The sequence below is a fragment of the Ctenocephalides felis genome, unplaced genomic scaffold, assembly GCF_003426905.1.
Source record: "Ctenocephalides felis isolate EL2017-DRISC unplaced genomic scaffold, ASM342690v1 CF-g0.4_SCAFFOLD_03571, whole genome shotgun sequence".
Lineage (NCBI taxonomy): Eukaryota > Metazoa > Arthropoda > Insecta > Siphonaptera > Pulicidae > Ctenocephalides > Ctenocephalides felis.
This window is the reverse complement of record NW_020539725.1, coordinates 12158540-12181875: the sequence shown is the minus strand read 5'-3', so window position 1 is coordinate 12181875 and position 23336 is coordinate 12158540. Positions and strand designations below refer to the sequence as shown.

At 29.0% G+C, this 23336-nt stretch overlaps 2 protein-coding genes and 2 non-coding genes across 4 annotated transcripts; all 4 read right to left on the bottom strand.

Annotated features, from left to right (window-relative positions):
- Positions 1-7669: 7669 nt before the first annotated feature.
- LOC113384386 (pleckstrin homology domain-containing family H member 2-like) lies at positions 7670-22184 on the bottom strand. Its single transcript, XM_026622102.1, has 10 exons — positions 22104-22184; positions 21776-22011; positions 18793-19091; positions 10060-10267; positions 9710-9837; positions 9257-9442; positions 8848-9093; positions 8555-8758; positions 8267-8369; positions 7670-7805 (listed from the first exon to the last, which is right to left on the bottom strand). Exons 1-10 carry the CDS (start codon positions 22157-22159, stop codon positions 7708-7710), a joined length of 1764 nt encoding a protein of 587 aa, XP_026477887.1. The 5' UTR covers positions 22160-22184; the 3' UTR covers positions 7670-7707.
- LOC113387080 lies at positions 15685-15825 on the bottom strand. The gene has a single exon (XR_003368049.1). It is a non-coding gene; the product is annotated as a U4 spliceosomal RNA (small nuclear RNA).
- Trnak-uuu lies at positions 19962-20034 on the bottom strand. The gene has a single exon. It is a non-coding gene; the product is annotated as a tRNA-Lys (tRNA).
- Positions 22185-22191: 7 nt separating the features above from the next.
- LOC113385631 (talin-2-like) lies at positions 22192-23253 on the bottom strand (the record flags this gene model as incomplete). The annotated part of the gene is given in 4 exon segments (XM_026623479.1): positions 22192-22254; positions 22481-22755; positions 22888-23009; positions 23100-23253. Coding segments are annotated over 4 exon segments (614 nt in total), but the record flags the coding sequence as incomplete, so codon positions are not given.
- Between the last annotated feature and the right edge of the window lie 83 nt (positions 23254-23336).

Sequence of the window (23336 nt, the reverse complement as noted above, 5' to 3'; positions counted from 1 at the left end):
ATCAATATAAAGATCTTCAAATAAACAAATATTATATATATATTTGTTATATATATATATATACACCTAAGTCTGTTTTTACACGGAGATTGGTTCCAGAAGAATCCGTGTAAAAAAAAAACGTGTAAAAAAAGACATTGATCTTATACAAAAATGGGTGATTTGTTCCTAATCTCTAAAACCTATTAAAATTGGTGAAAAACAAGAATTTTTAAGAACAAGAATTAAATTAGTGCTATTCACATTTGCTTTGACCAGTAAAAATTGTTTGTACGCGCTAAAGGGGAATTCACTTAAATCTTTAAGCTAGTGTTCGCAAACTATCGATACTATCGATGGTTTCAGACTTTTTTCTTTCATAAATACTTTTTTGTGATATGAACATACTTCGCAAAAATTGAATTTGACAAAAAAAATTTAAGTACATAAAATTTCAAATCGTGCTAAATGGAATAAAATCGTGTAAAAAAATTAAAAATATTCAATTTTCAAACCGTGTTATATCAAAACCGTGTACAAAAAGACCGTGTAAAAACAGACTTAGGTGTATATATATATATATATATATATATATATATATATAGTTATTAGGGCGGGTCGAATTAGAAGTCACTTCGGCGCCATTGATTTCCGAATACAATAGATCAAAATAAGATACTTTGCTGAAGAAACCATACTTTTAAAATGAATTGTGATATCCCGTGCATTGACCCAAAGGTACGGGTTGAATTTTTAAAATTTCCGTTTTGACCCATTTAGAGTGCCCCAATGATTCAACCCCTGGGACCTCCCCTGAGATGTCCCAATACAAAACTGCGCACACATCACTGCTGTTCCGTTGGGTATAAAAGAGGCCAAACCGATAGTAAAAGTCTCTTTCACCATCGATAGCCACGATTAATATATGAATACAATATTAATTACTGTATCTATATTAGGTAACAATATATAATAGTGAAACAATCTCAATCGATCTTATTCAACAACCTCTTCAAGCTCATAAAAAGTTGACAAAGCCTTAAAACATCCTTGTCAAAATTGGTTTGCCAAATTTCGTTCTGGTTAAAAGGTGAAAAACGCTCTGGTGGTCCAATTGAAGTTGAGTACTAAATGATTATGTACCTTACCTCTTACCTCCCAACCAAACCATCAATTCTGGTGTCTACCATAAACAACTCATGAAAATAAACAATGCTGTTGCAAAAAAGGGCCTAGGTGTGATTTATTCCATTAATAACTTCTCATATCTTTAGCCACTTGGCAAGAATTATTGGAGCTTGGTTGGGATGTTTTGCCCCATCCACCATACAGTCTTCACCTTAGACCTTCTCATTACATTTCGATTAGATCTTTACAAATCTCCTTGAATGGTAAACAATTTAATGATTATGATGGTGTCAAATTATACCTGATCCAGTGTTTTGCTCATAAAAAACAGGAGTTCAACGAAAGTGGTATATTGATGCTGTTTGTAAGACGACAAAAAGACATTGATCAGAATGGACAGAATACAGATATTTAGTTCTAAAAGAACGAGATCATTCATTCTTTTAAAATTAAAATCCATAAAAATAAAATTTTATATTGCATAAAAGTAAAAATTAAATTATTACAGGTAAAATTGTGACAAAAACAATAAATCTGAAATATCAGATTTATTATGGAAATGAAAAAAAAATACCTTACACCTTATGTGAATGAATCAATTTCCTTTCGGTTTTGACCAATCCATTTCTAAATCTGAAATTATATAGTGTTCTTTAAACCTGCAATATTAAAAAAAAAATTAAAAATGGAATACATTTTATGATCAAAAAACAATATTTCCTTTTTCGAAATTTAACAACGTTTCGAGTAATGTATTTATATCATTTATATCAATACACGAAACAATAGTTTTGTCAATTTTACAAAATAAATATAAATTTATCAGTAAGTACATATGATTCTTTGCGCATCTATAATAGATATATAATAATAATTTACAATATATTTGCATATTTTATGCTACTTTATAAAGTATGCGATAAATATCAGTTACTTAAATACGCTATTAAATATTTATTTAATAACGAAATCAATACCAGCACACCGACCAACAGAATATAAAAAATTATTTGAAATCAACAGTTGAAGCTTGATCCTTGTCAATACTTTTGCTCAAACATTTTCGATTTCATTATTAAATTTTGCTACAATTATACAATATGAGATTTAATATAGTTTTGGATATCATATCTTAAACCACAAAGCATTACTTACTAAAAAAAATTTACAAATTAGATCTTTTCATGGCAGACTTTAGGATTTGTGCGGTTTCGCATATTTTTAAAATATAATCGTAATACTTATGCATAAAATATTAAAAGCATCATCATAGAGTATTATGATTTAAAAATTAAAATATATATTTTCATAATTTCTTATATTAATATTTTTTAATTTAGGTTTAAAAGATTATCAACATTAAATAAAAATTAGGCGATCCATTTCATAAAACTTCACTAATAATTTTTATATCAATATATAAAAGTTTGATTTGAGAACACTATGAGTCTTACAAATAAAGGTATGCTTAAGTAAAATCTGATATTTTTGTCAGTAAATATATGAACCTTAATTATAGATCTTTACTAAAACTCCAGGAATTTTAATTGGTAAATCTGATATTCAAACTTTTACTTACAGAAGAGTCAACCAAATTAAATACTATATAAAAACCGTTTTCATACATTTCTGTAAGCAAATAGAAAGAGATAATTTTCATCTACCATTTCATAGAATTTTGCTGATTGCAATCATTTTTTGAAATGGTTAATTAAAATTGATTTCGCCAAATACTGAAGTATTTTTATAAGAAGCATTATGAAATAAATCGCTATCTTTTTACTCGTTTGATATATTTCTTAACTACTAATATGTGAATTTTAAGACATTGAGATTTATTTCAAATTTCCGATGAAGGTCTTTTGGGAAAACTAATTTTTGTTGTACAAATTACTTCATATATCTATAGGTACACCTGTACAATAATGAAATTGATTTGATAGTTCATAATTATCAAACAAATTTCTTGGCATGAAACCAAATGATTCTATCTAAAAATTTAATCTAGCAATTTTATTTATCTAAAATTGAACTAGGTAATACGTATATAAATAATATTATATATATATACATATATATATATATATATATATATATATATATATATATATATATATAATATATTAGATCGAATGTCGATAATTGCAAACTTAGAATACATATATGCTGAGATCCTGTGAACTTATTCAAAACTTATTAAAGACTAAATTTAATTATATTTGTGCAATAATTCTTAGATGATCCCTGGCTACACTCATAACTCTGTGTTTAAATAAAAACTTTTAATTATTATTTTTTCAATATTAACGTTGAATATTACATTAACCATTACATAAATTCATAATTTTCTAATTTTATTTATTTCTCTCAAAATAAATATTAATTTCCAACCGCTTTCAGGCCCAGAACTCAACATCAAGCGTAAATAGGGTGACAGTATTAATGGAAAAAAAAATAGAAAAAAATAATGTACTTTGAAAATTATAAAGTTTTGGGTGCAAACTTCAGTGAGACTTTGATCATGTTTTATTTATTGAGGATAATTTTTATTATGAGATTGTTCATTAAAACTTTGAATCCGTAACCATACCATTTTTAGGATCACAGTCAAAAATAATGGCGCAAATACAAGTTTTCTAGAATTAAGACTATTTGTTGAACTATCAAGTTTGAATAACTATTAGTTAATACTACTTTTCAAACAATATGCAATTTTTTCATAATAGTTACATTACTATCAGTCAGCCCGTATCGGCTTGACGTTGAGTTCTGGGATACACTGTAATAACTTTTCATAAAGTTTGAAATATCTTATTTTTACCAAAATTGGTATCATTCTTAAGAAATAATTCTCAATAAATTTATGACAACTAGCTATAATTTATTACTTCTCACAAAAATTTGATGAAAACCTTTACCAATGACATCCACGTTTTACCATTTATATAACATTTGGTTGCAAAACGTATTGCATAATTATAATTAAATTAGGCAACTAATTAGTTCTGAATTTACCTAATATTTTGGTAAAATTTTCACAAATAAACTATAAGCGAGTAAAACTGTCGATAAACGTGAAGAGCACATTTACCGAATAAATTTGAAATGTAATGTATAAATTTTTGGGTTTAGATAAAACTAATGAACCGATTCTGACGCACAATAGACCAATGTTATGGCAAGGCTATGTTATGAAGAACTTTCCATACTAATTCGTTCTAAATATTAACAAAATCCATCTGGTTGATATGCAGTCAAGCGTTTTTCTCAGATTGTCAGATAGAAAATCTAACCTTGAAACCGCACAAATGTCAGAAGAAAGATCTTAGATAACTGGGTCTTTATGACCCAGCTTCGTAACATACGAGTGACGTTGCAGTTTTTGTGTAAAACGTCTGAATGCACAGCAAATACATGACATTTTGGCAGTATTCAATATGATTCAGTAGCATAATGTATGGAATTTGGAGCGCAACATGGCCTTACCATAACATTGGTCTGTTGTGCGACAGAATCGGTCCATAAATTAAAAATTCATGCAACAACAATTTTCTTGCTACATAATTTCTGATCATAATAGTTTTTCATACATATTAATACACATAACCTTCCTTAAACTAGTAAGACCATTCAAATCATCAAAATAAAACATGCGTTATTAAATATTATATAATAATATATTATAATACAGAATTTGAGATTATTTACCAGCACTCTTTCATTTCTAATTACAACCAAATGATATTTGCTGTTGAAATATATTCAACGTATAAAATCAATGCGCGAATCAATTTTACCAATTTGGTCTTCTAGCTTAAGGAAGATTTAGGGGGCGAATTCTGTGGTAAAATAGACGATAACATAGCGTTGTTATGGCAACGTAGTACAAACTGTCAAAATGCTCCGATCAGGCGTTTTACACATAAAACTTAAGTTCGCACATGTGTTATCATGACACATCAGAAAGATGCAGTTACGATAACGTTTTTTTTTTGACGTGTGCTTTCTAGGTTAGTTTTTATATCTAAAACGCTAATACATAGAATTTTAACAGTTTCTACTATCAATTTGTATTAAAAAAGAAGTGCAACATGGCGTTGCCATAACAATGCTATGTTTCAGTCCATTTTATCTGAGAATTCGTCACGTATATAGACACCTTCACATATATTGAAATATATTAATACACTATTTAATATATATTTGTTTTAAAATTGTTCAATTGCATAAAGGCATAAACATTGTAATGCTATATATTATGGCAGTTAATACATCTGTGCTTATTATTTTTTATATTCGAAGATAATTTGATTAGCATTTATTTTTTAAGCTAGCAGTATACGTATTGATGAAATATGATTATGAGTAAAATATCAGTGATATTATTATGCGGATTAGTATTTTTGTGTATAAAATATAAATTCTTTTCATTTTCAAAATAATCAATTTAATTTTCAACTATAACGATACAAAAATATAATGAATCATTGAATTATCAAATATAGAATCTTTATAATCAAACGATAAATTGAATGTTTCCTTGTATTTTCGTTCATTCCTAATAAAAAATCCATTTTCTATCAAAAATATAGGAAATTACCTGTATGACGAATTCGATTAATTTAAAAAAATCATTCTGAACAGTACATCTTTTTATTTTACATAGCTTTTTACCATTTATTTTTTATAACATTCAAGCCAAAGATTCAAGGTAGAAAGTTTTGAATAAACAATAATATAAAATATTTGTACGTTGTTAAATATTTATATAAACCTATATAATATTGATACCTCGATATGTTTTAAAATTGATAAAATTATTTTGGTATTCAAGCTTAAATGTTCATTTAAAAAGCCATGTAAAATATAAATTAAATCTCATTTATAATTGAAATAAAAACCCTATATAACATCTTAATAAAAATTAAATATAAATTAGTATAATATCATAATTTGTTAGTATGAAACATTCGTTAAAAATTATCAAAAATTCTTCATATTTTCTCGATTGTTTTGCAAGACGTTCTAGTGATTTAATTTAAGTGTTTTCTTTAATGTTTTAAATTAATGACAGGATAAAATTATGGAAAACGCAAAAAGAATTAAACTGATGCATATGGTATACGATTACGATTTGAATCTTAATTAGTAATTGGAAATTCGGCACTATAAAAAATTCGAAATCGCTATATAAAATTACAAAAAGTTATATAAAAGTATAAAAGAACGATAAATAATCTATGAATTCACTTCATCATTGTGCAAATTTTAGACCCAATTGCATATTTTCATGACTGAAATTTATATATTAGTCAAATTTAATAAATTGTAAAAAGTGTGTAAAAAGTTATATTGTGTAAGATGTCGGCAGTTTTCTGTAAATTTGTAGCTATTTTAAACACTTGAAATGATGTGAAGTTGAACAAAAAATTTAGTATACGTAGTCATTAAAGTGTATTAATTAAAAACTTAATCTTAAATTATTGACTAGTTTTGCTAAATACATATAAATATTCTTATGGAAAACACTATTATGAAGTATCAGAATCATTCTGATCCTGATTGGTCATACATGATCAAATATATGATCTTATTGATGTAATAAGATCAAATATTAATGTTCAGATGATAAGAATTATGTTATAGTATATATGTGCGGCATTCATCTAATTTATAATTTAAAATGTATACATCCACCTGTGCCTTAAAAAAGTTTGGCACATAGCACTTTGAAATTTATCATCTGAACATTAATTTCTTCGATTATATTTGATTTAGTGGAAAATTTTGCATTAAGCAACTATATATAAGAACAATTATGTCACAGCTAAATCACTAATTTCATTTTAATAATACTGATTAAAATCGAAATAAATCTAAGCAAAAGATTTCAAAACACACACATATATATATATATATATATATATATATATATATATATCTATATATATATATATAGGTGGCTTAATAAAAATTAATTATTGCAAAGTCAAATCACTTTAATTTCTCACTTAAAATTGTCAAACTTTGTGTCATTTGGATCACGAAAACGCCATTTGTTAATATAAAGCTAAAACAGAAAATTATATTTGATTTCCGAGGTGTAAAAAATGAATCGACATGAAATTTCTTTGTGACATATTTTGAATAGCTCGATAAAATAAAATATTTACAACTACAGTTCAGACAAGGGATTTGAATTGTTTAAATGAGTTTATATTTGATTATTTATTTAGATTTCAATTATTTAAACCGAGATAATTAAAAACGAACAATGCCAGCAAAATTTAAACCAATTGCATTAAACAGACGAGAGTCTGGTCAGGAGAGTTAATTAAATAATTTTATCTTTTAAAAACCCATTTAAAATAATTAATGTTATTGTATCATCACTTTATATTTAACCGGGTTTTTAATTAACTCTCCTGACCCATAATTTTATGTTTAAACAGATCAATAATATGGATCTGAATAATTTCTATATACACATTTATATTTATCTAAGAGTTTTAACTCTTATGTTTAAATAATATATCTTTAGCCAAATAATAAAATATCACTAACTAATTAAAATCAGTTAAAAATTAAATAATAAATAACTTAGCTGGGTTGCGGTGTTACCAGTTGAGCTCCTGATTGTTTGTGCAAAATGGAAGTTATAGCTCGAGATTTCGGTGGTTTCTTCGTTTCCGTGGTTGCTAAAATTAGGAAGAATCATCAATTTCAAAGAATTGTAAAAAAACATATAATAAAAATAAACAAAACCGAGAACTATTATGAATTAAGCGATCAGAAACAGTGATAAATACGAAAAATCATATTTTTTAAAAATCGAAGTAAACTTCCATAACAAAAACAAAGACAATATAAAACTGCTTTAAACTGAGCAATTTGAAACGTCTTACTCATAACTAATGATTAAGCAGTTGTTTTAGTTTAAGGGAAAGGAAATAACTGACTTGTGGTGCTCTCAAACCATGGACCTGCCGCCTTTGGACAGACTATAATGTAATTTAATTTAATTATTATTATTATTATCTCTCAAAAAAACTTTTATAATAAAAATAACGAAAACTAAAAACTATTTTAAACTGTACGATTAAAAAGGGTGACATAATTAATTAATAGGTAGAATTGGGTACAATACCTAAATTATTACCTGTCTGATTAGCATTATGTGGCGGAGGTGGTGGAGCCTTTTCTTCTTGAGGACTTAGAACTACATCTGTGTACTCTTTGATTAAATTTGCTACTTGGAAAGCCTGATAAAGAATAATAAATAAATACTTCTTGTATACAAATATTATAAAAATTAAAGACTCGCATAAAGATTATTAAAAGAGTGTACACACAAACTATTATCATAGTTAAGTATAAAAAGGGTAATAATATTTGATAATAATGAAAAATTTATAACAATTTTACAGAAAAATAATTCAAGTATTACCTGTGAAGTAGTCAATATAACTTTGCTCTGTTTCTTTCCACTGCCTGTGATAATCATCAAACAATTCAGGGCGGGACTATAGCTAGCAATACTTTCGTATTCGTAAGTACACAAAGCATTCCTTGATCGGTGCTCCAGAAGATGCAAACCAACCTGATCGACAGCCAACCAAAGAACACGAGGCCAGTTTGAAGTGAATGATTGCTAATAAAATAAAAATTAAATAAAATATATATTAAATATACTCAAATAACTGCCTACGATATTAATATTATATTGGTAGTTAAATTTACCATAACATCAAATATAGTAGCCCGATGAAGTGGCCAACTCCTGATCAGGTTTAAGAATGACTGCTTTGACTCTGGTGCTGTCATTCCTCTCAGCGATTGATGATGCATAGCAACATCGTCTGCAGATACATCATTGGCACGTCTTGGAGGTAAACAATGTCCAGCCACTGATCTATAATCTTCTGCAGAAGCAGATTCGCGCCGATCTCCTAACTCCAATTGCGCTTGAAGAGCGGTTAACATAACCTGCAAAAATAATAAAACCAGGAAATTATTAATATAACTCGATAAAAAAGTATATCAATTATAGGTATATTTTTTTATAAATATAACTTAATGCAATAGGATATTACATACAAAAAAATTATAAAACAAAATATACTATTCTTAAACAATTAAATATACTTACAGCTTCCATATCGGTAATAGGGAATCTGTCTGATCTTAGATCATGCAAAACCTGATGATATAGTAATTCTTTTTCAACAGGATCTCGAAGATTCATATATTGATCTAGGAACAGATGTTTTTTGAATAAAAATATGTGATGCTGTCTTCTACACTGCTTCGGTAATGTCGATGTTCCATTAGCAGCCTGAAAATATTTATGTAGAAATAAAATTAATGAGCATAAACTAGTTAATCAATTAGTTATATTTATAGGATAGAATTAAAAATAATTTGTTAAATCATCAATAATATTATTAGAGTGGTAAATGAGAAAATTTTGCCATTAATACAACCAGAGAATAAAGTTGACTATGAACATGCTACAACAATATCTCAAAACATGTTGAAAATGAACATGTAACAAATTTAAATCATCTTAATTGAAAGTATTTATGACATCAATAAGTTATACCTGACTCTGTTGTAATGCTTGTTGTGTAGCCGTTCTATATTTTTCCCATTTAGATAACACATCAGCAACTTTTTCATCAGGTACTAAACTTCTTTCAGATGTGCCCAAGACTTCATATATTGCATAACCTGAAATATTGATAAATACTAAATGAGTAAATTATTTCCTAATTAAGGAGATTGAAATAATGAAGATTTATAACAAATCATTAAATAAATTGAACCCTTCAAGTATGTATAATTGAATAAACTTTATGTTGATTATATTATTATTTAACTGAACACAAATTTTAAATATTTGTTTATATAATTGATATGTAATATTCCATATGATAATCCTTATAGTGTTACCTTTCGCATCAGCCTGCAGACCAATCTTCTCTCTAACTAATTCAACAACATCTCTGGCTGTGCAGGAAGCATGGAATTCCACACTTTGATATTGTCCATCCATGAAATAAAATCGAGCATATACTGGTCTTCTATTTACAGTGCATAAGATTTCATCCCGTGATGGTGGCCACTGCCTGCGGCGAGTGCCTTGAGTTCTGAATAAACACTAGAAAAAAATATAATAATATTATGTTTTGTTAAATATTACATAATGCATTTAAGAAATAGAAGCTAATAAATTTAGCTTGAACTTTTTATTTTAATATATAGAATGTAAACATATTAAAATTCAATCTTTACAATGTAACGTGACTTATATATGATTATCGTAAAATTTTATTTACAAAATAATGTGGATTAAAAAATAGGTTTAATTTCGCCTTAATGTAAGTTGCATATGTGGGAGTAGTCCACATATATTAAATGATGAAATTATATATGATATTTATTAACTTTCCGTAGAGTAAGTTATAGTAATCGCAAATAAATCAAAAATTAAAATTTTTGCATATCATGCGGAGAAGTAGTGATTAGTTTTTGCCAAAGGCGGTCCTGCCATTTCGAAGATACAGAGCTAAATGTACACAAAATTGAGAGAACTAAGCATCCGATTTGAATGATTCAAAAACTGTGTTTGTTTTGACAAAATAATTGCTTTTGCAGATTTTCTTTTAATTACATTTTTTTTACCAAATTTTTTTTTCAAAAATATTTTTTTGTGAATCGAAAATAATTCAGATTTTAATTTCAATACTCGCTAAAGTTTTAAAGCTGACTTATATACTTTAAATAAATGATTTTAACTTTGTAATTCAGTTTATATAATTCTAATAAATATTAGAAAATTTTACAGTATTTATATTAATCTAATTTATTTGAAAATGTTTAATATTCCTCGAGCATTTCGTTACGGTTCTGGAAGTTCGAGCAATTTGCCTTGAGGTACGATGCCATATACAACTAGTTTTACTATATATGATTCTGATCAACAAATATACAATAAAATTTACATTATTTGTAATTTTTATAGAAATATCATAGGATTGTTAAAAAAATATATTTCATTGTATTGTAAAAATACAAATAATGAAATTGTAACCAATTTGTATACGAATATCATAGGATTGTTAGAAAAAAACTATTCATTGTGTTGTAAAAAACAAATAACGAAATTGTAAAAAGTCAATTCAATTCATATTTCAAAACATATTTTTTTATTTTTTTAAATTTTATTAACTTCCCGTAGGGCAAGTTATAGTAATCGCAAAAAAATCGAAAATGAAAATTTTAATATATCTTTACGTTTCAAAACCTTCTGAACATTTTAGCATACCTTAGAAAAAATGGATGTATGTGTGTGTGTGTATGTATGTGTGTGTGTATGTATGTGTGTGTGTATGTGTGTGTGTATGTATGTGCGGATACAAATTTTTGTCGACGATTTTGGGAACACGGATCAACCGATTTGAATAATTCAAAAAACATTCGATTCGTATTGATAAGGAAACGTGCTGATTAGTTTTCGGCGAAGGCAGGTCTAGCCGTTCCAAAGATACGGGGCAAAAGGTGCCAAAAACGGTAACTCAGTTTTTAAGAGAACGGATCGTCTGATTTGAATAATTCAAAAAACATTTTACTTGTATTGACAAGATGAAGAATTGATCAAATTTTCATGAAGGCAGGTCTAGCGGTTTCGGAGATATAATGAAAAAAGTAATTAAAAATGCCATTTGGCGGTTAAAAGTGATCAATAGACATATGCACATCAAATTATCAGATATTTTATAGAGATTTCAACAATAAGTATATTTTTTTTTTACATTTCTATGGGTTCCGTACCAATGCTTATGCGTTAGACGGCGGCGCGGCACTTGCGCGCTTTGACATTTCGTCTCTATGCAGTTCAAGCGGTACGATTGCTTTGAAAAAAAGTTCAGAATTTCCAAAATATGTCAAAGTGAAGAAAACATTTTTCTTTTCAAAAAAATTTTGTTATCAAAAAAAAAAATTTTTTTTTTCAAAAAAGTAATTTTTTTCAAATTTATAGTTTTTAAAAAATCTAATTTTTTCGAAGTAAATTTTTTTCAAAAATGTTAATCGTTTTTAAAAAAATAATAATTTTTGGTACGCGAAGTGTACGCAATTTGCCTTAAGGCACGATGCCTTAATTGCCTTGAGACAGAATTCCACTTACAGCTAGTTTGTATTTTTATTTTTCACAATACATATGTAATATGAAATATATGATATTTGAAAAAATTGGTAAGTTTTACATGTGAACGTAAGCGCAAGTTGCGCAGTGTTGCCATGTCTACAGTTTTAACTGTAGATCTACAGTTTTTAACTTCCCGTAGGGCAAGTTATAGTAATCGCAAAAAAATCGAAAATGAAAATTTTTATATATCTTTACGTTTCAGAGGTTTCTGAACATTTTGGCATAACTTAGAAAAAATGGATGTATGTGTGTGTGTGTGTGTGTGTGTGTGTGTGTATGTGTGTGTGTATGTATGTATGTATGTGTGTGTATGTATGTGCGGATACAAATTTTCGTCGACGATTTCGGGAACACGGGTCAACCGATTTGAATAATTCAAAAAACATTCGATTCGTATTGATAAGGAGACGTGCTGATTAGATTTTGGCGAAGGCAGGTCTAGCCGTTCCAAAAATACGGGGCAAAAAGTGCCGAAAACGGTAGCTCAGTTTTTGAGAGAACGGAGCGTCCGATTTGAATAATTCAAAAAACATTTCACTTGTATTGACAAGATGAAGAATCGATAAAATTTTCATGAAGGTAGGTCTAGCGGATTCGGAGATATGGAGGAAAAAGTAAAAAAATGAGCCATTTGGCGGTCAAAAATGATCATTAGACATATGCTCATAAAATTATCAGATATTTTATAGAGATTTTAACAATAAGTATACAATTTGTTAACATTCCTATGGGTTCCGTACCAATGCTTATGCTTTAGACAGCGACGCGGCGCTTACGCGCTTTATATTTTGTCCCTATGCAGTTAAAGCAGTACGATTGATTGCTTTGAAAAGAAAGTTCAGATCTTCCACAATATGTCAAAATAAAAAAAAATTTTTTTCAAAAAAAAAAAATTAAAAAAAATTTTTTTTTTTTAAATTTTTTTCAAAAAAAAGTAATTTTTTGTCCAATTTATAGTTTCTCAAAAATCTTATTTTTTCAAAGTAATTTTTTTTTTCAAAAATGTTAATCGTTTTTAAAAAAATAATAATTTTTGGTACGGGAAGTTTCAGCAATTTGCCTTAAGGCACGATGCCTTAATTGCCTTAAGACAGAATTCCACTTACAGCTAGTTTGAGAATGATCTCAGTTTTGCAGTTTTTGGGTCGAAATCTACAGTTTTTTTGCTGAAGGTGCTAGCGCCGTTTATTTTATTTGTTATGCAGAACTTAGTGGCAGTTGCACTGAGTCAACTTTAACAAAACTACTATTGTTAAACTAGAGGTAATGGTCATTGATTATTTTAATAGTATACGCTAATATGAGAAACTTTATAGCTCATGCTTGACTGTCAACGCAAAGAAAAACGGCGTGACTAGCGGCGAAAAGCAAAATGCTATCCGTTTATCTCTCATTAACTAACCAACCTTTCTGTTGTTAAATATTTTCCTTCTGTAAGTCATTTCTTGTATCTGTAAGTCAATCTAAATCGATTTGTCGACACAAAAAATAGATTGTTAAAATTGCATCGTGCCTTAAAGCAAATTGCTGGAACTTCCCGTACCGTAACAAAATGATCGAGGAATATTAAATGTTTTAAAATAGATTATTATAAATATTGTAACATTGTCTATATTTATATTTAAAAGAATTATATAAAAAATATTGAAAAGTTGAAATTATTTGTTTAGAGTATATTAGAACAGAATTAAAATAAAAATCTGAATTATTTTCGATATACAAAAAAAAATTTTTTTTGAAAAAAAAAATTTTAAAAAAAAATTTTGAAGCAAAAATTTTTTTTCCAAAATTAATTATTCTGTTAAAACAAGCAAAAAGTTTTTGGAATCATCCAAATCGGACGCTTAGTTCTCTCAAAAACTGCCATTTTTTGCACATTTAACTCTGTATCTTCGAAACCGCTAGACCTGCCTTTGCCAAAAACTAATCACCCCTTCTCCCCGTCATTACAAATTGAATGTTTTTGGGATCATTCAAATCGGACGCTCCGATCTCTCAAAAACTCGATTTCTATTTTCTGCATTCTTTGCTCCGTATCTCCTAATCGGCTGGATCTGCCTTTGCCAAAAACTAATCAGCACATCTCCCTCACAGGAGTCGAATGTATTTTGAACCATTCAAATCGGTTGATCCGTGCGCCCGAAAACGAGGATAAAAAATTGTATCCATACATGGATGGTGTGTTCAAAAAGTACCCGGAATTACTAATAATTAAATTTCGCGGGTCTGGAGTGTCTGATTGTCAATTTTTTTTTTATTGTGTTGGTATACATGCCCCTAAAGTATGATGAAATTTTCAGCTATATTCACTGTTTACTTTGTCTGTGGTAGTCGCTAAGGTTCGACGTGTTTTTCTGAGCTCGGCGATTTTTACAATGGAAGAATTGAAAAGTCAAAGAATTTGTATTAAATTTTGCGTAAAAAATGAAATAAAGTGTTGCAAAGTGCAAAAATTCACCAGATATGGCTCCGTGTGACTTTTTCCTATTCCCAAAGTTGAAGAGACCCATGAAAGGACGGCGGTTTTCCTCGATTGAAGAAAATCGCTGAGAGTGCTCAAGGACATATCAAAAAGTGAATATCAAGGGTGCTTCGAAAATTGGAAAAAACGCTGGCATAAGTGTATTATATCTGGGGGGGACTACTTTGAAGGGGACCACATTAATGTAAACGAATAAATAAATATTTTTTTGAAAAAACGAAAGTTCCGGGTACTTTTTGAACAGACCTCGTATATACACACACACATATACCATTTTTGTGAGGTATGCCAAAATGTTCAGAAACCTTCAAAACGTCGAAAAATGTAAAAATTTTCAATTTCGATTTTCGGCCCATTACAATAACTTACCCTACGGAGAGTTAATAATCAATATTTTAAATAATATTATTCATTGCATTTTGTTTCGTTTAATACTCAACTAGTCTAAGTTTGATTCAAATCTATTTTTATTAATAATAACATGAAATAACAAATAATTAATGAAGTATACAATATATTGTATAAGCTACGATGGAAAACTTATATTCAAGAATTTGATAGGCATCGATGTTTGGGATGAATGAATATAACAAAACCGTTAGAGATCATTATTGCTTTCAACTTTTTTTTTTCAAAAATACCACTAATGTTATATTTTGTTAGTTGCTATAAATATTCTATTATAACTATATAATATTACCATCATTTAATGATAAAACTGTAGATTTACAGTTTTTCAATTTGAATCTACAGTTTTCGACAGTTTTTTTTTTGGTCTATCTACAGTTTTTCTCTATGGTGGACCTGGCAACACTGAGCGCAACACACCAAAACTAACGTATATGACACTTCTAGGTAAATAAATAACGATAAAGAGATTATTGGGGTCCTTTCGGACCCTCCAAAAATTGCCTTAGCCCACGGTATTTCACGTGGTCTCGGCGGGGTATTGGTAAAAGTTTTCAACTAGCAATAATCGCACCTCGGATGAACCTCATTGGTTACGATATCGCCACTGCGCAAAGCTGACGAACGGGGCCAAAGAGGTTTCTTATATCCTAATACGAGCAGTATTTCGCAGCGTGCGCTTCGAAACGGAACGTTGAAACTGCCTGTAGGTAAATGATATAATAGTAACGATGAAGGTTTCGTTCTTTTTTAACTTCCCTTAGGGTAGTTATAGTAATGGGTAAGTTATAGTAATAGTTACAGTAATAATGGGTAGTTATAGTAATAGTAAAATCGAAAATAAAAACTTTCGAAAACATTTTTTTTTAAATATTGATAATTTTATTTCTAATTCCAGCTAAAGTTCTAAGCATCACTTATATACTTCAAATAATTAATTTTAACTTTGCAATTCAGTTTATATAATTCTTATAAATATTAGAGAATGTCCTTCATTTTAAATTCGATTAAAATTAAATAGACGTCGTCGTCCAATTCAAAAGCTTTTATATATTACTAGCTTACCCGGCAAACGTTCTAAACCATTACCTATCTAGACCTTTTTACACTATAGGCGGGGTAAATTGAAACGGGCAGGTGACAAAAGGGTTTAAAGCCTTATTATAATTTTAAACGTATTTTACAAAATAATTACATTTTTAACTAATGCTAAAAAACTACCAACATAAGAAAATACTTTTATTATGAATTTTCAAAGATTACCGTTTATCACCCCCATTTCAAAGATTACCGTTTTCAAATCAAGGTTATAGCTGGTTATACATGTTTTTTCCTCTACTTTCAAATATTGTTGTTATACTTAAATTTACTGATTTTTGACACATCGGTGGTGGACCTTTTTAACCTCGGACCGTCATATAGTACTATTCGATAAATTCTGTGCAATTATAACTGGGAAAATGTTATTCGAAAAATGTCCCTTTAATCGATACCAAATTTAGGTTCTGAATTTAAATAACAAATAAAAAATAATATAACCTAGAAAATGTTTTATAAATACCAATGAGTATATAATTATACAAATGAGATCTTTCAGAGCACCGTGTATGAGAAAAATATGCAAAAAGTGCATTTTCATATTAACATTTCGAAAAGTTGATATTTTGAGTCTCTAGTAACACTTGCGGCCCGTTTCCTAACGTTTTTGTATATAAATAAAACTACAAACAAATCTACTTACTACAATTCAATCATAATTAAATAATATTTACGTAAAACATCCTATTAAACGTAATTGAACATAAAACGTTTGACATTTCATATTAGCCGTCCATTGTTTTATTTAAATTACGCTTCTATAAAAAATTTCAAACTAAATATGTAAAGTTTCTACGCGATTTTGAAATATTATCTCACCTTTCCGACCATCTCTGGATTGGCACGAATTTTTCAAGACTAAGACTCGTCAAATCGGTTTAGCCGTTTTTGAGTTTTACCGAATCATTTGATCGAGACTACATTTTTATATGTAAGATATATAAAATAAGAATAATGATAGTTGCAGTATTTATAATAATCTATTTGAAAACATTTAATATTTCTTAAGGCAGGATGCCATACACCACTAGTTTGATTTTTTTAAAATAAAACTAAAATGATATTTTGAACGGTTTTGTTTTTAGGACAACTTGATACTCCTAGATTGGTAGTGTTTTTGAGGAATTCTATTTGATACTAGTTCAATTGTAAGAAATATTTTTGATTTCGCATAGAGTAACTTATTGCACACGCCAAAAATTGTTTTTTTTTTTGCATATCTCGACGTTTCGCAAGTTTCTGAACATTTTGGCACACCGTAGAAAAATGGATGTGTGAATGCGTGTATTTGGATACAATTTTTCGTCTATAATTTCGGGCGCATTTGAAAAATTCAAAAAACATTTGAAACCTGGTAATGGAAGGACGTGCCCTTACTTTTTGGCAAAGGCATATCCAGCCGTTTCGGAAATACAGAGCAAAGAGTGCAGAAAAGAATTTAAGTTTTTGAGAGAACAGACCATCCGATTTGAAATGTTCAAAAACATACAATTTGTAATGATGGGAAGAAGTGGTGATGAGTTTTTGGCAGAACAGGTCCAGCTGTTTCGGAGATATACGGAACTAAATGTGCAAAAAATGTTGGTGTTTGAGAGAAGGAGGCATCCGATTAGAATGATTCAAAAAACATTAAGTTTGTGTTAACAATTCAAATTTTAACAATCAATTACGAAAAAAACGACCCGATCTATCTTTGCCAAAATCTAATTAGCACGATTCCCGAATATCTTTCAAATAGTTTTAGGCATAAAATTAGGCTAAAACAAATGAGAAAAATTGTACACTTTTCTGCTAATTATAAAGAAGACCGGTCGTCGCGCAAAAATTAATTAACCCTAGTCCTTATCAAGATACATGGAATACCTTTTAAATTTATTTTTATAAACGGTTCAACTGATTTTGATAAAACGTTGATGAACGGTCAAAAATCAGGCCATATAGATACACATTTTTTTACCACATTTGGTATTCTATTCGAGAAGTCAATAGTTTTTATTAACACGATTTTTAAAGGTGCTTTTGTATTTCCACTTATTAGACAGCTTGTGAAGATCTTGGTACCTAATATATTCCTCAGAGATAGTTCAATCATGACTTGCGGAACCGTGAAAGCATTTATATTTGGAGTATTGTATTTGATAAAATATAAATGATTGTAAAAGATATATTTTATTATTTTCTGATAGGAATCTGCCCGGCTTCGAATGTAGACTTCTTTTATAGCTCTATTTTTTATTAATGCTACATTCATGTTTCATAGATACATATTCTATCTATTTTTATTTTGTCAAAAAAATTCAAATGAATACAGTATAACTTTTGAACTTTTTGCTTCGATTTAGGAATTAGCGACGCAAAAGCATACTTGAAATTTGTCTATATACTGAAGAAGTCTCGATTTTCATAGACAATTTCATAACACGATTCACAATTTTGTATATTTCAAAAATTGTTCCTAATAATTACAAATTAAATTTTTATAACCAACCTTTTCAGCAAAACGTGCAAACTTTCCTTCTTCCGTGACGTGGTCTCCGGCGCACCTCTTGAGATGTGCTATCAAGTATCTCCTCAATGGTTTCTGTTGTGGCAGCGCTACAGAACAAGCAAGCGCCAGCAAGGCCCAGTGTCTTAAATTGGCCCTGGAATCTCGATCTGGATGGGCTGTAGTTTGTTTTATTAATTGCAAGTAAAGTTCCCCAAGCATAGTGTCCTTGTGCATACACTTTTCAAGTATAGATTGAGCTATTGTTATGCGTTCGTCTTCTGCTCTGCAAACTGTATCACCTGCAATATGAATAAAAGTTAAAGCAAAATAAGTAACTGTAAAGGATAGAAATCTAATATAAATGATAAGCAAACGACAAAGAAATCATAATACGTCGCGTTGTCAAAAAAAATAAACAAATTAATATTCATCATATGGCATTGCTATAAAAAGACAGGCACATCAAAATCGGATCAGAGACATGGACTCTGAGAAAAGCCGATAAAACCTGTCTGGAGTTGCTTTGAAATGTGGTACTGAGGACAAGCAAAGATAAAATGGACAGATAAAATAACAAATGAAGAAATATTGAGGTTAGTAAGAATAAAGCAGTCAAATTGGACGCATATTTCAATAACAGTGTCTGCTGTACGATGCCGTGGCGATGAAGACTAGTTTTTGGTAAATGATAGTTGAAATTATTTTTATGATTTCAATAGTAGAATACTTTAAATAATAATATTGCTCACATTATAAACGAAAATGCTGAATTATAGGCCTACAAAAAGTGGTTTAATTGTACAAGTTCGTTCATATGAGAATAATAGGCATTTTTGAAAACTATTTACAGTCTATTACACATATCGGAAAAATTATGGAACTTGCTCTACAAAATACTACTTGACAACAGTTTTATTATCTACACTGTATATTATGTTGACAATCAAGAATTAAGTATTTAATTTTATCAATAGTCTTGAGAACTTAACATAATGATAGTTTAAAACTAAATCACTACTAAAAAATTAGCAACCTCAATTAATACTATTTCAAGAAAATTTCACACAACAATAAAAAAAACAGTGTCGAGAAAAACAAATAATTAATATTTAAATATTTAAAAGCTAAATTAAATATTATTTAATTTAGTTGGTAAAAAAAAAAACATACGCCCGAACAGGGACTTGAACCCTGGACCCTTGGATTAAAAGTCCAATGCTCTACCGACTGAGCTATCCGGGCTCTGTATGTGGGTCAAATATTCCTAAATACTTAATAAATTTATTTAATAAAAACAAAAATTAAAAAAACAGCGCAAATAGCAAAATTAATATTCTTATCAGGGGTCAACCAAATAATCTAATTAAATTAATTGCAAATAGTTAGTACATATGTAAATTAACACAGTTAACTATGATTTACAAGTATACTTGTCATGAAAAAGCGACAGAATACTGTGTATTGATGAGTATATTCGAAATTAACTAGTTGGTATTGGTAATTTGCCTTGAGGCAAGTTACATGAACTTCCCGAAATGTGTAAATAATCGACTTAATCAATAAAAAATAAATTAATTTATGAGTGATTATAAGTATTCCGAGTGGATTTATTACACATCATTGCAAACGAACGAACGAACGAACGAACGAACACGTTTAACTCGGAGTATTTTCTAAAAGCAAATTTTCAAAAATCAATAGTTTTAATTAATCAATAATTATAATTGAACCAGTTTCCGTAAGACATTATACGTTATACCAACTAAATCATCTAATTTTATTTTTAACAAACGTCAAAAAAACTACTCATTTTCTCAAACTTGATGAATTTTTAAAATTAAACTACTTGTCATAAGGCCGTAATATTTCAGTAAGTTCTTTAAGACCATGATATATATCGCTAAAAAAAGTTCCATAAAAATCGGTAATTTTTTTTTTCATCAGGGAATTACAAGAAAACGGCTTGGTAGATTTTCACCTAAAACTAATCAGTATCATTCCTAAAACTATCAGTATCACCAACTAATATCTTTCGAACAGTTTTTGATTTTTTAAAATCGGTTCGGTAGTATGAGCTTAAATATGGACGAAAAGTTTAACACTTTTTTCCAAATTACAAAGAAACGGCTCGGCCGATCGTTGCGTAAAACTGAGAAACGATAATCCTCATCGAGATACATCAAATGCTTTTCAAATATCTGAAATCGGTTCAGGCGTTTTTGAGCAAACGTCGATGAAACTTCTAATTTTGACAAATGCCAAAAAGACCATACTAATTTTTGCAAACTTTGACAAATTTTTAAAGCTAAATCAGTTGTCGTAGGGCCATAATATTTAATTAAGACGACTGTCAAAAAAATAATCATAAAAATCGTCGAATTTTTTTTTTTAAACTTCATTACGGCAAAAAATCTGTTCACATACACATACACACACACACATACATACTTTTTCCAAATTTGGCCTCATTCGATTCAGAATGGCTTGAAACGTCGAGAAAACATAAAATTAGCAAATCGGATTTTTTGATGAAAACATAAACTTCTCCTTCGGGAAGCTAAAAAAAACAAAATATATTCTCAAATTTAAACACGGATATATCTAGGGATAATATGAGATTATGCCGGTATAAAATTAAAAAAATAGTATCAGGTGATTGTGTGTCCAAGAATTTATGTGCGATGAAAACGTTTTTTATATATTAAACATAAGCTATGAATTACAAGAACTCGGTTTGCAAAGTCGTATTGTCTATAAAACCCTATTTTGTTGTATTACACCACAGCAAAAGATTGAATTCTCACATTTATATAAATAATATTTAATTCAATTTATTCAGTTTATAATTCAACGCGCTTGTAATAAATGCTTATGTTAACCAAAGCAGTAAAAATTGGTAATAACATTTCCAATGTTGTAAAATAAAACCACCTTTTTTATCTTTATTTACATGAGAATAAATAAATTAATATAATTTTCTTACCATTTTGCCCAAGCCCAGCGTATGTCAATACAGATTGGAAAACTTGTAACATTTCTTGCTCCTCCTGCTCATTCAATTTACTTAAAGTCTGTGTCAGAGGTTGTTTGGTGAAGGCCCAATATGCAGGAGAAAAGCCTCTATAGCATTCACCACCTCCACCAGCACTGTCTTGTCCACCATTCTGTCCAGACATTCCGTGTTCTTGGCGCAAACGGTCTAAGCGATGCTTGCTTAATCTGTGCAAATCAGAAGCAAACAATTTCAATTATGATCTCATAAATACTTTAAGACACTAAGTTAATAATAAAATATTTGACCTTATTATTACCTTCTCAATGTATTCCTTAAAAAGCCTCCATTTGTGTCTTGTGGCCTCCTCAGCATTTCACCATCAACTAAATGTCTTCGACATGCTACTAAACTTGGTAAAGCCTAACACGATCTTCATTAGTTACACTCTTGTATCGTTTTGTAGGCGCCTTAAAAACATAGATATTATTAATGAATTCTATAATATATGACATGATTTATTGATGAAAATAATCCAACTCTGTGAGAGTAAACCATTAAGTGAATAAAAATATTTTCTTAATTTTTCTAATATTAAACAAAGTAAAACAAATTATGATGTTGTTTAAAGTACTATTAAATATCAAAATTATTAAGGTATTATTTACAAAATTACGGACAAATTTATCCATTTACCTCATTATCTGTTATCCAGACTCCCAAAGCAGGGCAATAACTGACAATTAAAGAAGCAATCTCATTTTTCTGAGCAGTTTCAAATACAAAACATCTTTGTTGATTTTGTGAAACACTATCTGTATGCCTTGATAAACCAATTGTAATAAAACTATCGCTAGGATCCAATAAAATAGATTCAACATCCTGATATCGATATTCGTAGAGCACAAATTTGTCTTCTGATTTTATCAGCATTATACCATCACAATTCACTCCAAGAATAAGAGAATTACCTGAAAAATATGTAGAATAAATGTAGTAATTGAATAAGCAACTGATATATTTTATTTAAGTTACAAACAAAGCCATATTTATTAAATTGTATGATGCTTCAATTGTATGATGAAAATGAATAAATTATATACCATAAGACCAGTAGCCACGATAGGTAACTGGATACATGGTTGTGCCATAAAGTGGATATTGCATCACGCATGAGAGATACAACACTTTGGCAGTGAGTTCAGACCTGCCAGCTCCATATTGCCTATAATAGTACATATAAAAATTTAAATATAAATATATTAATTTTTATAAAACTTTATATCAAAAATATATATAAAATATCGAACTTTACCTATGCCCCTGCGCTAGAACAGGTACCCAAACTTCATCAGGTCTAGTCCGACTTACTCTGTAAGGCAAGTAACTGTCTACATCAGCATAATATTCTGGCCTACTATTATCACCTAAAGCAACCTGAGCCTGTAAGCCAGCGAGTTGCAAAGCTACTTTTCACTGACTGGGAAATCACACACAAAAATTGAAAACATATTATTAAATAATTTTAAAATTATTTCATGAAATGGACAAA

Excerpts from the sequence above, each read along its gene's own strand:
- LOC113384386 (XM_026622102.1), bottom strand. The coding sequence starts at position 22,159 with ATGCTGAGGAGGCCACAAGACACAAATGGAGGCTTTTTAAGGAATACA. Across the intron at positions 9,443-9,709 it reads AAGCATTACAACAGAGTCAG|GCTGCTAATGGAACATCGAC; the intron begins GTATAACTTATT and ends AAATATTTTCAG. Across the intron at positions 8,759-8,847 it reads CTACTATATTTGATGTTATG|CAATCATTCACTTCAAACTG; the intron begins GTAAATTTAACT and ends TTATTTTATTAG.